General features: G+C 37.5%; 1 protein-coding gene across 1 annotated transcript in view; it reads right to left on the bottom strand.

Annotated features, from left to right (window-relative positions):
* Positions 1 to 5311: 5311 nt before the first annotated feature.
* Positions 5312 to 14623, bottom strand: part of DSG3 (desmoglein 3) — a 30854-nt gene continuing 21542 nt past the window's right edge. The window contains exons 13-16 of the mRNA XM_036245794.1: positions 10451 to 10590; positions 9839 to 9902; positions 8232 to 8497; positions 5312 to 7027 (exon numbers count right to left, since the gene is read on the bottom strand). Coding sequence (XP_036101687.1) covers positions 6377 to 7027; positions 8232 to 8497; positions 9839 to 9902; positions 10451 to 10590 — 1121 coding nt within the window. The 3' untranslated portion in view covers positions 5312 to 6376. The remainder of the gene's footprint in view (positions 7028 to 8231; positions 8498 to 9838; positions 9903 to 10450; positions 10591 to 14623) is intronic.

The following is a 14623-nucleotide window of genomic DNA, read 5'->3' as shown; positions in this document are numbered from 1 at the left end:
ACCATAAAATCATCTCCACAATTTAGGCCATAAACCAATCTATCACCTCCCAAAGCTTGGCTACACCATCTTATTGTTATTATTATTATTTTTGTGACAAGAGCAGTTAGCATAAGATTTAACCCTCTTAGCAAATTTTTTTTTTCTTTATTGATTTTTAGAGAGAGAGGAAGGAAGAAGGAGAGAGTGATATAAACATCGATGAGGGAGAACATTGATTGGCTGCCTCCTGCATGCCCCTGGCTGGGGATTTGGCCCACAACCTGGGCATGTGCCGTGGCCAGGAATTGAACTGGTGACCACTTGGTGCATGGGACAGTGCTCAACCACCGGGCCACACCAGGGGGCCCTCCTAGCAAAATTTGAAGTATAAATATGATATTGTTAATTATAGGCTCTATGCTGTATAATAGATCTCTAGGACTTACTCATCTTTTATAACTGAATCTTTGAACCCTTGACAAATCCTTCCATTTCCTATTACACATTTTTTTTTTTTTTTTACTAATCAAAAGTTGTGGATGTCAGTTCTGGATGAGAATAAGTAAAAGTATGGTCAAACAAGTCCTCTTCATTGTGCTTTACCTAAGAAAGGTGACAAATCTAGGTGATTCTTTTCTTTTGAATAATAAATCTAGAGAGCTGACTTCTTGCATGTGTGTTCGGTCCATGGATTTGATGATGGAAAGACACTGCTTCAGCTAAGCCAAGCTACATGGTTACCGGAGGCAGATATGTGTGCATGTGTGTTTGTGTGTTTTACCTCCTAGTTAGGAACATATAAATCTTATCAGTTCTAGTCAGTTGGACATGGAGGGACATGACTAAAGTTAATCACACATTTGGTGTTGAGATACTCATTTTTAGCTTAGTAAAAAAGCCTCCTTGCAGGAGTGAAAACCATGTCATTATGCCATTTAAATAAATACAGGATTACCTGATTCTGTACTGCTTTATAATTAAGAAAGCTTTCTGCAATCCTCTCTTGATGATGAAACAATATAAATGCTTCCTGTGCTTCTTGGGAAAAGAAGAGATACATATTCTTCCAATATCAATGCTTTGCTTATATTATCATAATTTGATGTTCTGTGTTTTCATACAAAATTTACTGCTTTTTCATTTAATAATGAAAAACTCAGCACACAGAAAAAACATCAGAGACGTTCTGAGGCATAAAATTAAAAATGCAATGGTCCCATGTACTTCAGGGGAATAAAGGAGGAATGGAGATAGCTTTAAGGAGTAAAATAATTGCTAAAATGTGTTGTTTTTCACAAATCATGGAAAAGCTAAGATGAATGGACCCATTTAAAGTTATTATTAAAAAAAAACAAAAAAGCAAAACCAAGCTTATAGATACAGAGAACAAATTGGTAGTTGCCAGGGGCCAGAAGTGGGTGGAGAGGAAATGGGTAAAGGGGATCAAAAGGTACAAACTTCTAGTTATAAAATAAATAAGCATTGAGGTTGTGATGTACAGCATGGTCACTTTAGTTAATGATATGGAATAGCATATTTGAAAGTTGCTAAGAAAATAAATCTTCAAAGTCCTCATCACAGGAAAAAAAATATTTTTTTTGTAATTATGTAGCGTCATGGATGTTAACTAGACTTTGATCATTTCATAATATGTACAGATATAAAAATTTTTAAAAATTTATTTTTATATCTAGACACGTCACATAATTTGTTCTAAAAAGTACACTGTCAAAATAATTTTTAAGGAATTTACTAAATAAAGATTCCATGACTTCTATGTAGCTTGTTTTCATTATTAAATGTGCAAGAGAACTGGTCATTGTGCCATGAAAAATAGCCTCACATATACTTCGAAATAGTTGCAAATAACTTATTTGCATTCTTTTAATCCCTCTCTCCATCTCTACCTCTTTCTCTCTCTTTCTTTCTCTCAATGTTAGATATATAGAGAGACATGTAGAGTCCTTTGTTTCTCTCATCACAAACGCAGACACACACACACACACACACACACAGATATGCAAAAGTAGGTTTATAGTTGTTTATGTGGAAAATAATACATAATAAATAACATAAGAATAAACTGTTTTGTGTAATCACAACTGTAAACCTAATTTTGCCCACGCTTGTGTGTGTGTGCGCGCGCGTGTGTGTATGTATATATATATATATATGCCTACATTACACTGCTTCTTTAATCTTTAGAATTATATATAGATTTCTAATCTTTTAAAATTAAAAATAATAATTTTCACTGTTTTCTTTGCATTTTTTTTTTTTATCCTCACCTGAGGACATTTTTCCATTTTTTGTTCAGATAGAGTAGGAGGGAGAGAGAGGAAGAGAGAGAGAGAGAGAAACATGGACACAAAAGGGACACATCTACTGGTTGCCACCCGCACGACCCCAACCGGGGAGAGGTATGCGCCCTTAGTGGGAACCGAACCCGGGTCTCTCTGGACCACAGGCCGATGCTCTAACTACTGAGCCAAACAGGCCAGGCCTTCTTTGCATTCTTTCCAAATCTTCATGTTGTACTCAAGTCTTAGAGATGAAAATAAAGAGATTATTCTGAGGATAATAATGATCAGTAGGCTGAATTATTAGAGATAAACATTTATATTGATGACACATTATAATATGACCTTGAGGAAGTTATTCCCAAGTCTCTTTTTTCATGACTGTAATCTTAGGGTTACTTCAAGAACTACATTAGAATATATAAGTCTCCTGGCCACCTGGTAGGCAGCACTCACCCATGTCTGGTTTCTTCCTACTCTGGTAACTACATACATTTACACTTGTTCTTTTAGACCATCATTCTCTTGAGTTTTTACATTTGTGTTGTGTTTAGATTTTTTGTTTGTATTTGTTAAAAAAAAAAAAAAAAAAAAAAAAGGTCAATGTATAAATGAGAAAGAAAGCAAACAAACTAACCTAGAACGGCTAGTGCCTTGATATCTTGTCATAGAAGGAATCTCAGTACCGTCTGGATCAGATAAAGCAGAAGGAACCTCAGTATTCATCATGAAAAACGTGTCGTTACAGTCACCTGGAATTTAAATGATTGTTTGTCTTGGTTTCTGATCAGTTATTCCCCCTTCCTTAAAACAATCATAGACTATGTTGTTGAACAAGTGTTAAGACTATATAATCTGGGATTCAGAATTACTCTTTGTACGCCCAGTAAAGGAGCTGAGAAAATGCTGAATTGCCAACAACAAGAAGGAAAGATCCTGAATTTTTACTTATTTCTTAATTGTTAGTTGCACTGAAGCTAGTCAGTTGAATGTGTTCCTTTTACATTCTTGATTTTTGAAAGTTAAGGTTTTTTTTTTTTTTATCCTCACCCGAGGACACTTTTCCATTTTTTGTTCAGATAGAGCGGGAGGGAGAGAGAGGAAGAGAGAGAGAGAGAAACATCGATGTGAAGGGACACATCGAGTGGCTGCCACCCGCACGACCAACCAGGGCCGGGGACAAACTGCAACCGAGGTACATGCCCTTAGCGGGAACCGAACCCGGGTCTCTCTGTACCGCAGGCCGACGCTCTAACCGCTGAGCCAAACCGGCCAGGGCGAAAGTTAAGGTTTTTATTCCTTGAATTTTCTAAGACTGGGAGAAACCGGTGATATTTTTGGAATTTACCTACATGGCTTTCATTTTTCCTGAAACTGAGTTGGAACACTCGAGTGAAGCCATCCACTTCTCCTCACTCGGCATCCACTCTAATGTAGTTTCTGCGGCCCAAACACCAAGTCCAAGTCTGCATTTAAGAACGAGGGAAGTCAGTCAGCTGCAAGATCCGAAGTTCTGAAGAGACTTACTATGTGGCATTGCTTTAAATAAAGGCATAAAGATAACAAGTATTCACTGTGGCTAATGGCTGTCAGCAGAGACATGATATATTTTTTTTCATCATGTTAGGCTAGAAATCTTACCTTCTCTTTATTTCAACTTTTCTCTCTGAGTCATCATAGAATGTCAAAACTTTTGCCTGAAGGACAAGTCTACATTACCAAACAAATAATAAACGAGTTAAAGAAACCAGTTAGTAAAAGTTTGCTTTGACCTCATCCAGTACCATCTAGATTCACCTGAAGAAGAGCTCCTGAGTCTCCAGGTATTTTCTTCCTGCCTGGGAAGGTGCAGAATAGGTATCATCTAGAGAAAAAAAAAGTAATATACTGATAAAAACTTATATGTAAGTCACTTTCTTATATCATATTTTTAAATAACTATTAATTATAGAGAGTAGTTGAGCTTGTAGTGAATGGTTAGGGGAGTACTCATAAATTTGTTGCCAGTTTTATTATAACAATGTTAAACTTTTAATATATACTGTTTAAAATTGATGATTCGTCAAGTAAAAGGACAGTTTAGCATTTTCTTTTCTTCTTAAACATTTTTATTTTTGATGAAAAAATACAGGTACATTTTTGGTTGAATTAAGTTTTACACAGCAAATCAGTTTTAGATCCTTATAGACAAGATTGATCTATTTTTGTTTCAAAACACATTTAATTTCACTTATTCCATTATATAACTTTTACTACTATGGCATGGTTTCCTTTCCAGTCTGACAATGCAGCAAAATTTTTATTTCCTGAAAAGTTATATTTTAAGAGGCAAAGTTAAAATACTTTGGGGATCCTGAATATACTTTTGAACTTGGAATAAGGGTTGTTATGACTATTAATTTAATTCATGTATAAACAGAGGCACAGCTCAACAGTGTGTGTGCAACATCCCAGAGAAAGCTTCTTTTGAGAAGTAAGAGAAGAGGTTCCCAGTGATAATAGCAAAGTGACTTCCTCAGGACCTGGCAGGCTGCTCCATTGGGTCAAGTTCCCCTCAACTCAAGTGCATTTCAGGCCTTATTGCAGCAGAACCCTTGTCTTGGAAGAACAGGCTACCTGCACTTCTCAGGCTAACCTAGCATATGCCTTCCTGGAAGTCATGGCATTTGGGAGAGGGAAGAATGCTAGCTATAAGGACATTTAAGGGATCTCTCTCCCCCAACGTATCCTCAAGACTGCACACTTCTGGGTTAAAACACAAACATTTATTACTTTCCACTCCATCTGAAAAAACAAAGATCAGTTTTGAATATGGCAAAAAAAAAAAAAAAAAAAAAGAAAGGAGAATTGTACATGCAATTAGAGATAATGGAACTGGACAATGACCTTGTAAAGACTCAGTTAAGACAATAATGTTGATAACCAGGTAGGGTGCATTCTATGGTTTAAAGGCTCAAGAACTTGAATGACCAGAAATGATTTGAAGAATTGCGTTGCTATCATGGTAACATGAATGAAATAATATATCCTAAACCTTCACTAACTTATTGTTACACTCAAGAATTAAACTTCTGTAGCTGTTTAATTTTAAATTTGTAAGGCTTAAAAAAAAAATAGAGGTTCCTAGTAATCCCTTTTCATATCCTATTTGACCTAAAATTCTGCTTATAATACATATTTACAAATTTTATCTTGTGTTATTCTAGTTAGAGGACTCTTTTGCTTATGAGAAAAGGCATGTTTTGTAGTCCCATGAAGTCTGTAGACATTGTTAACATAATAAACATCATGATATATCGTACGTAAGTTACATCCATCCACTGACATTTAAAAAATAAAGAGCATTTTTCATTAACATAGGATCTGTTACTGAGAAGTGTGTTGGAAGGAGTTCAGTATAAAACATTTTCTTTGGATAGATCATTTCAAGATGATTAAAGAAACCCAAAATACTATTTACACCATACTAAACTTTCCTAAATGTTCTATGATAAAATTATCTTATTGTTAGAATATGAGGCATATAGATGTAGCAAGTTTAATTCATAAGCCAGTAGCACTCAGCTTGAGCAAAAGATGCACTTAGGGTCTCCCAGCACCAGGCAGATGGAAAAAAATTCAACTGTGACTAGTTCTTGTTTTTCCCTACCCAGCAGCTCAAAATGCTTTAGCAAACACCTTAGGTCACTTACATCATTATTAATGATATAAGAAAAAGTGACAAAGACAAGAACTGGGACTCTTGACTCCAAGTGCTTAATCTACTAAAAGTGCATTGCATTTTAAAGCGATAAACACCTTTCTTTGGCACTGCAAAAGTAGAAGCTTAAAAATTGTTAAGAAATTTTCCTACTGAATATGTTAAGGTTTTTCGAAAAACATTAACATTTACTACCACTCAAATGATATTTGAGAATTAAGAGTGGCAAAATCTTCAGTTTGGGGGTGTGAGCTAGAAAATTTTTAACTGTAATTATGATCACTTTATGAGAGTAGCCAGTAAGTGCCAGATTAGACCAATACTCTGAACCTTGCTATGATATTATGGATAATTTGGTCCAAAGATGCTTTTGTGGCCAGTTAGGTCATTCTGATCATATTAGACGGGAACAAGGATCTTCACTACAGATCATTTTACATGGCCCTTGTAGCTCAGTCGGACCATGTATGTTGCCAGGACTACTGGAAATGGGACAAATCACTCTTTCTGTCATGATGACATTTTGCTTGAGAAGTGGATCAAAGATGGCAGGGGAAGGTTGCACGAGGGAGCCAGAAGTTGAGTAAGTCTCCGTTACCAAATAGCTCCCCTGCTGCAAAGGGTCAGGAATGGAAATGGCTGGTTGGAGGACAGAGCCAGAAGCAGACAAAACACACACTCCATGACTGCCTGACAAGGTCTGGCACTTAGAAGGGTCTACCCATTCTGAGTGCTGGATTTCTACAGAATGGCCGCAGGATCCAATCCCAGAACCGCCGCAGGATACAATCCCAGAACCGCTGTCTTTGGTAGGTAGCTGAGATTCTTTGGCTTTGTCGTCAAGCCCAAGGCTTATCTCTGCAAGTTGTTTAAATTTTGGGCCCAGTGAGTCCAAGAAACTCTCATCTAGCTCATCAGCAATAAAACTGCAGCAACCCAGGGAGCCCACAGGAGAACTGGGAGCCCCCAGTCCTTCGTTGTCATAGATCAACAAGCAGTCATTTGCTTCCTGGCCATCGTCTTCCTCTGCACAGGCACATGCTTTCTAAAGGTGGAGAAAAGTAGAAAAATGAAGTTTAAAAGAGACTCAGTTGTTGAATATAATAGCATTCATAGAAATCAAGGTTGGATCATGAATGCGTAATTTAGGCAATCCATAGACATAAAGACATTTTCTTTTGTATCAGCAATCTTACAGAAATTATATGGTGTTTGGAGAGTAGTGTAGTGGACATTCTCTTGAAATTGAGCCTGGGCTAGGCTTATGTTTTAATTCTTGAGTTTGAAGGCACTCATATGGATTTAGGCCTACGAAACAAATGTGTACGGAGCCTGGAGGTTACTACTTGGGCCAAGTGTGAGGGTCCTTGTGTGTACTTGTGTTAATGCATGTCTTTGTGTCTGGGGTAGGGGGAAAGACATCCCACTGTGCACTGTCTGACACAGCTCTCACCCAGACTGGGGCCTTTGCCTAGACCCTGAAGCTCTTGTGGGAGCCTGTCCCTTAACTAGAGCCCACACCACCTCAGAATATCCCAAGAATCCTCATCCCAAACAAACCCTCCGTACCAGGCTGTCCTGAACACAGTGTCAGCTTCCATCTGCTTATACAAGGGCAAGATCCTGGCACTTACCAGTTCTGATACCAAAACTATATGTGAGACCTGTTTGAATGACACACCAGCCAGGAGGCAAGCGACCTGCTCCCAAAGCCCTCTCTGTTCTTGCACCCTTGACCCTTTGCGGTTCTACTCTCACCAAATCTTCGATCACATCCCTCCTCCCCGCTTTATTTTTGGGTCATTGATTCAGTGGTTCTTCAACTTTTCTGGACAGGGACACCTTTGTAAATGTGAAGAATATTGTATCTCTTTCTCATAAGAATGTATATGCACATATGTTCTGACATTCTTTATGGTATAGGAAATACAAAATGTGCTGCTTTGTGTTTCTAAAGAGGATGCTGCAGATCCTGAAATACAGATTTTGCTGTCTGTTGCTCTTCCAGTTGGCAGGATAAGGTGCCACTTGCTACATTCTCTCACTTTGCGTCTATTTACCCATTATTCCTTTGACCAGCAGCCCAGTTTGGGCAGCCTTCCTAGCTGATCTGTATTACTTAGGCAAAGAAACCCTATATTTCTTGCATTTTAACGAGCTGTAAAACAGTGAACTGCAAAACTGAAATACAGTAAAGTAAAAAGATCTCTCATGTAAATAAGACATCAGAGCCAAAGTTTTCCAATTACCTGAGAAAAGTAGGACTCCAAGAAATTCATGCTTATTGCTCCCTCGCAGTAGTCCTTGTGGGTTCCTCCCATGGAATGCCTTGTTTGCATTGTTGCAGACTGTTCTGCAGAACAGAAGCCAAGGCCAGTGGTGGCCCCGAGCCCTGCGACGGCTCCAGATCCCATCGTTGCCCCAGATCCTGTGGCTGCTCCAAGCTTGGTGGTCAGTTCTATTCCTGAAGCTTCCTCCACCGCCATTCCTCTGGTACAGGTATTTGTACAAACTTCTAAAAACGGGAGAAAATTCTGTAGCATATCATGCTGCGATTCTTTTTTTTTATGCTGGTCTTTGATATCCATGAGCAGTCATCAAGTGAAGCAAATCAGTGGGAGAAAACGTAATGATATGTCTAGAGGTGATAAGAACATCCCACAGTCTGTTATGTGAGAGTAACAGAGAGGTGGGGGTATAACAGAGCATATTCGGATGAACCAGCTCTGAAAAATACTAATTGAAAAATATGCAAAGGAAAAGGATTTTCAGTGACAATGGCCAGAAACAGAAAAGTGAAAACACAATATTCAGCACACAGCCGTGGAAAGCTTCTAATGCAATGCTTGTTTGTTTCCAGGGGGGGAAATTGTTATTAAGCTGACATATTGGCTCAATATGAAAAACAAAGAGGAAGTATGTATACTGTAATCATGCAAATTAGCAGATGCTAATTTGGTGTCTTGGTGCCTGAGGAAAATGTAACAGAGTTGTGACCATTCTGCCTTGTTACCTTTACATCACAGACTCATGAAAAGTTCTTTTTTCTAGAGAATGCTCAATATAGTTTTTGCTATGTAATTATAATTGGGGAGCAGGTGAGGACTGGGGTTGCTGATAAAGGCAGACAGTTACATTTTCCAGGACATATACAGATTTTGCAGCTGGATATTTAAAAACAATCTATTGCTAATTATGGAATTAAGAAAAAGTTTAATATTGGGCATTAAGGTCTTACTGTTCCTCTAGCTTATGTCTTAATTGTGGCATTGTGATAATACGAATAAAGTAGTCTTTGGTAAACCAAAGAAATAACTTCACGTATATGACAACATAAGCAATCTTGTGCCATTATGATTGAAATAAGAATTGGTAATTGAACTGAAATCAGGATACTGTTAGTTCCGGGGAAGGAAGAAGGCCACATGAGGCTTTAACTGAAAACATTACCAATGTTAAAAATAGTCAAAGTTGGGTGGTGAGTACATAGTGTTATATTTTCCTTTACATTTTTCTATATGTGTCAAATCTTTTCTAAGTAAAAAGTTCATAATTGACTTTGTGAGAGCTATAGATCAATTTCTTAAAGTTTGAAAATAGTATAACAAATATTCAGATATTAAAAAGGGTGGCAGCAGTGGGCAAATGAACTTACTGAAGCCAGAGCTAGATCATGGAATTGACTAATATACTAATAATGAGCCACTTCATTGAAACCCTGTTACAATGGTACCATCTCCAAGCATCTACACATATATGTAAATTATTAATAAAAGAATTTAGAATACTTCTTATTTTTCATCATTTCTTATTTAACCCACTGTTATTTTAAAAAATACATTTGATGTTCACTTACCAGAATTTCCCATGAAATCAGCTCCACTGGAAGTTATATGTGGCACACAAATATTTGTGATTTCCTGAAAACCATGTTAAAAAATATATTAATAAAAAACAAACAAACAGATTTTTGCGGCTCTTGGCAAATGGTGACGTTACAAGAAACCCAAGTTCTTGCCGGAATAACCATTTTCATGATTTGACATCAAGAACTAAGATCTTAAAAGGCTCCATTCATTTCAGCACTGACTCACGAGGGTCTGTGAGGGTCAAGGAGTCTCTTATTTTTTTTTCCTCATTCGAGGACATTTTTCCATTTTTTGTACAGACAGAGTGGGAGGGAGAGAGAGGAAGAGAGAGAGAGGGAAACATCGATGTGAAAGGGACACATCGAGTGGCTGCCACCCACACGACCAACCAGGGCCGGAGACAAACTGCAACCGAGGTACATGCCCTTAACTGAACCCGGGTCTCTCGGGACCACAGGCAGACGCTCTAACCGCTGAGCCAAACCGGCCAGGGCAAGGAGTCTTTTATTTTTACATCCCATTACCCCTTTCCTATCTGAATATAAATAGAATTTTACTCTATATAACTAAAATAAATGTTTTACAAACTGGATCCTCACTTTGTCTTCAGGTTGGGCTCCTTCGATTCCCCACTGATGAATTGTTCCTTCTGAGCCATCGGGAACTGGGATGAAGCCGGCTGTTGCTCCCCCAATAGGACCCATCCCACAGTCACAGGTCAGCAGCAGAAGGGGCGCCACTAGCACAAAGGAAAACAAAATATCAGAACATTTGAATCCCTTGGAAATGATTCGACATGACAATTGTCAGGCATGTTACAAAGAAAATAAAATATTATGAATACTTATGGAATGTCTAATAGAAAGCACAGCTAGTTTTTATCAAATAAAATTTAGTAAATTAAGCAAACTAAAACTTCATATGATTATGAAACTGAAGGAGACAGAGCAAATCATTCCTGTGATATGTATACTGTTATCTTAAAATAGGCACTGTTTGATGACTGAGAAAGGCGGTTGTTCAGTTCCTCAATCTTTTTCGTAATATGTTTTTATTATTATTGCATTTATTTGTACAAGTTGAGGCTATGTATATGGTATCAAGTGAATATACACCTAGATGGTTAAGATTTTAGGTGGGCACAATGTTTTAGTAATCTGGTCTCTAATGCTCTTAGTAAACAGCAATCGAATCAGCAAACTTCCTCAGCAAGTAGAGTGATGATCTGCTATTAGTGCACTCTTAATTGTGATTTAAAAATCCCTTGCTTGGAGGGGCCTTCCTGCCAGAGTGATTATCATTCTTTCTGTGCCTGTCTGTCACCTCTTGGCAATTAAGACTGAAGGAAACACTCTGGCTTGTGTGGCTCAGTTGGTTGGGTGTTGTCCCATGCACTGAAAGGTTGCCGGTTCAATTCCCAGTGGTCAGAGCACATGCCTGGGTTTCGGGCTCAATCCCTGTTAGGGCGTGTGCAGGATATTTCTCTCTCTCTAAAAATCAATAAAATCTTTTTAAAAAAAGATTGAAAGAAGCGCTTCCCATACTAAGTAGTCAGTGACCACACTTGCCTGCCTCTGACCTTTAAAAGCCACTTGAATTCTAATGTTTGAGCTCTGTCCACTTACAGGCAGCTTAGTGAGGAGTTTAAGTCTGCCTCTGGAGTCAGACTTCTAGGGTTTACATTTTCGTCTCCACCACTCACCATATTTTCTTGCCTCCATTAACTCATCCAAGGAATGGGAGAATAAATAGTGTCTACATCATAGATTGCTCTGAAGATTAAATGAGTTAGTGGGTAAAGGATGGTAGTGAGCTCTGTGAGGATTTGCTGGTATTGTTTGGATAGGCTACACCAATTATGCAAATGAGGCTGGTCATATATATATTTATATTTATATAAATAAATAAATAGAATTAGGCCACGTGTATAAAATCAAGTAGGTTGGATGCAATTAATATATTTTTTAATTAAAATTTAATTTAATGTTTATGTAAATGATATTTCTAAAGGCTTTATTTATTGCCATTTTCAATTATATGACTTTATTAAAGGTTTGGGAAGGATGGAATATTGTGTGTTTTTTGTTTTTGTTTTTTTATCCTCACCCGAGGACATTTTTTGTTCAGGTAGAGTGGGAAGGAGAGAGAGAGAAACATCGACGTGAAAGGGACACCTCGAGTGGCTGCCACCTGCATGACCAACCAGGGCTGGGGACAAACTGCAACCAAAGTACATGCCCTTAGCGGGAACCGAACCCAGGTCTCTCTTGACCGCAGGCCAACGCTCTAACCCCTGAGCCAAACCAGCCAGGACTGATAAATCAGTTTTGAAAGGTGATGAATGCACACCTGTATAGTCAGTATTTTTAGGTGGGCATTATAATTATATTCTTAGGAAGCTTGTTTATTAATCACTGTATGTACAATATGTATTTTATTTTTATATGCATCCACAGAAAATTTTTCAAAGTTTTGAGTATATTTCCACAGACTGAAAAATGTTTGTTCTGTTCTGTACAAAATTCAAATCATGGCATGTTGCAAAGTTGGTTGCATGCGGCAAATGTGATTGTGGGAATAACTATTTTTCTCTGACTGCCACCCTGACCCACAATCCCACAGTGACCTGCAGGACATCTCCGCACCTCAACATCTGACATTTCAAAATCAGAACTCATGATTGCCACCTTACATATCTGCACTTCCTCTGATAGTCTCAGTTTCATTTAATGGTGTCAGCAACAACTGAGTTAAATGGTTCATCTGGACTTCTTATCCCCTGTTTCTGTCCATTAGTCTCCAGATTCTCTCCACGCACCCCTGTGATGCCTCGTTCCAATCTCATGTCAAGGCTCTAATGTTGGCCTCATCTCTTCTGAACTACTACGATAACCTCCTAACTGTTCTTTTATTTCTACTGTACAGTTTGCACTGCTGCACAGTGTTCTGTTTCTAATGTGTAAATATGATCGTGCTAGTCTTTTATTCCAATACGTTCAACAACTCCCCTTTCTCAGAGCTTGAAGTACAAACACCATGTATTTGTAGGCCCTTTCAAGTTGGCCCCAAAGCGTTCCCCAGTTTCATCTTCACTCCACAGTTTTCCCAGGTGTTAGCCTCCTGAGGCTGTGTGATCCCTAAAACAAGCTAAGCATTTTCTGGCTTTGGCTCACACTGTTACTCTTTGGAAAGACCTTTCTTTCTTGTAGTTACTATATCCTACTTCTTTTCAAGGCTCAAGCTTCTGTGAAGCTTCTGCAATATTCCTATGTATTCCCTTCTACTATAGCCTGATCACGGCATAATTGTTTTCCCAGATAGATATGCATAAATCTGTGAACTGAGTGGAAACCAGAATCGAGTTCCCGTTTCAGCTGGAAGCCAGCATAAAGACTCACATGTATTCACTTGAAAAATATTTGTTTGTTGAAAAGGACTAATATGATATCAAAAAATGGAAATTCTGATTGTCAATTTCAGCTAGTAAAGAAATTGCTGCACAATAACTACAGAATAGCAAACAATTTGGGGGAAGAGGAAGGAGAATATACGGCATGTGGAGTAGACCACTAGATGTATGTAAAACAATTTCTTTATTTTTAAAAGAGATTTGAGAAAATATGGCAAATATTAATATCTGTTAAGTCTGAGTGCTGGTTTTAGTTATAAGGTTATATGTGTGCAAATAATCTGTTAACTCCAATTTATGGTTATATCTGTGCCTGTAATGTAATTTTCTGTACTTCTTTTATTTTTATTGATTTTAGAGAGGGAAAGGGAGGGAGAGGGAGGGGGAGGGAGGAGAGAGGAAGATAGAGACATTGATTTGTTGTTCCACTTATGTATGCATTCATTGGTTACTTCTTGTATGTGTCCTGACAGGGAATGAACCCGCAACCTTGGTGTATCAGACAACACTCTAACCAACTGAGCTACCTAGCCAGGGCCTAATTTTCTATACTTCTTTATGGTTAAAAAATATTTCATAAATTAATATTTAAATGAATGGGTTGAAGTGCATATGATCATAATGAAAAATCATTTGTACTCTAAAAGTCTATGCTTTTATAATAAATTAGGGGTCTGACTATGAATTTATCAAGGATTTCTCTCATTTATATAAGAATTTACCAAAAGTTCTTTTAAATTAAAAATATGATTTGATTTACAAGATTTTGATTTAAGTGAAACTTTTTAGAAACCTATCTATTGAGTAAAATACATTTTACTCCTATTGAAAAATAATAATGTATGTAGTTTTCCTAAATGTATTCAATAAACCTAATCATATTAAGTGTAGAAGCTTTAAAGGGGATGTGTATTCAGGCAGTAAGCTATTTTGAGGAAATGTTGGATTAAACAATAACGTGTCAGAGCTTATGATATATTAATGTGTGTTGCAAAGCTCAAAGCCTATGATATGCTATGTATTTTTCCTAAATTCATTTATTCAAAGTCCTGTTTTTATTTTAGAATCTCATGAGACTTGAATATGGTGAGGACATTTTAGAGTGTCTCACTCATGGATAAAGTCATTATTTTGACCATGAATATTACTGGCAGGGTGTAGAGAGTATTCATGCTTTATTTTTTTCCTCTTGATTATCTTGTGCTGTTTTCTAAATGTTTAACCTTTATGACTTTCTTATGTCTTATGCTGTCTAACATTTATGACTATAAGTTATGACTGACATATATGACCTGATTTGCTGTGTATGAATATAGATTATTGGCAAGTGACATATTAACTTGAAACACCAGATTCTTCCTGA

The sequence above is a fragment of the Molossus molossus genome, unplaced genomic scaffold (genome assembly GCF_014108415.1).
Source record: "Molossus molossus isolate mMolMol1 unplaced genomic scaffold, mMolMol1.p scaffold_m16_p_6, whole genome shotgun sequence".
Classification (NCBI taxonomy): domain Eukaryota; kingdom Metazoa; phylum Chordata; class Mammalia; order Chiroptera; family Molossidae; genus Molossus; species Molossus molossus.
Note: the sequence above shows the minus strand (reverse complement) of the source record. Positions and strands in the feature narration are given on the sequence as shown.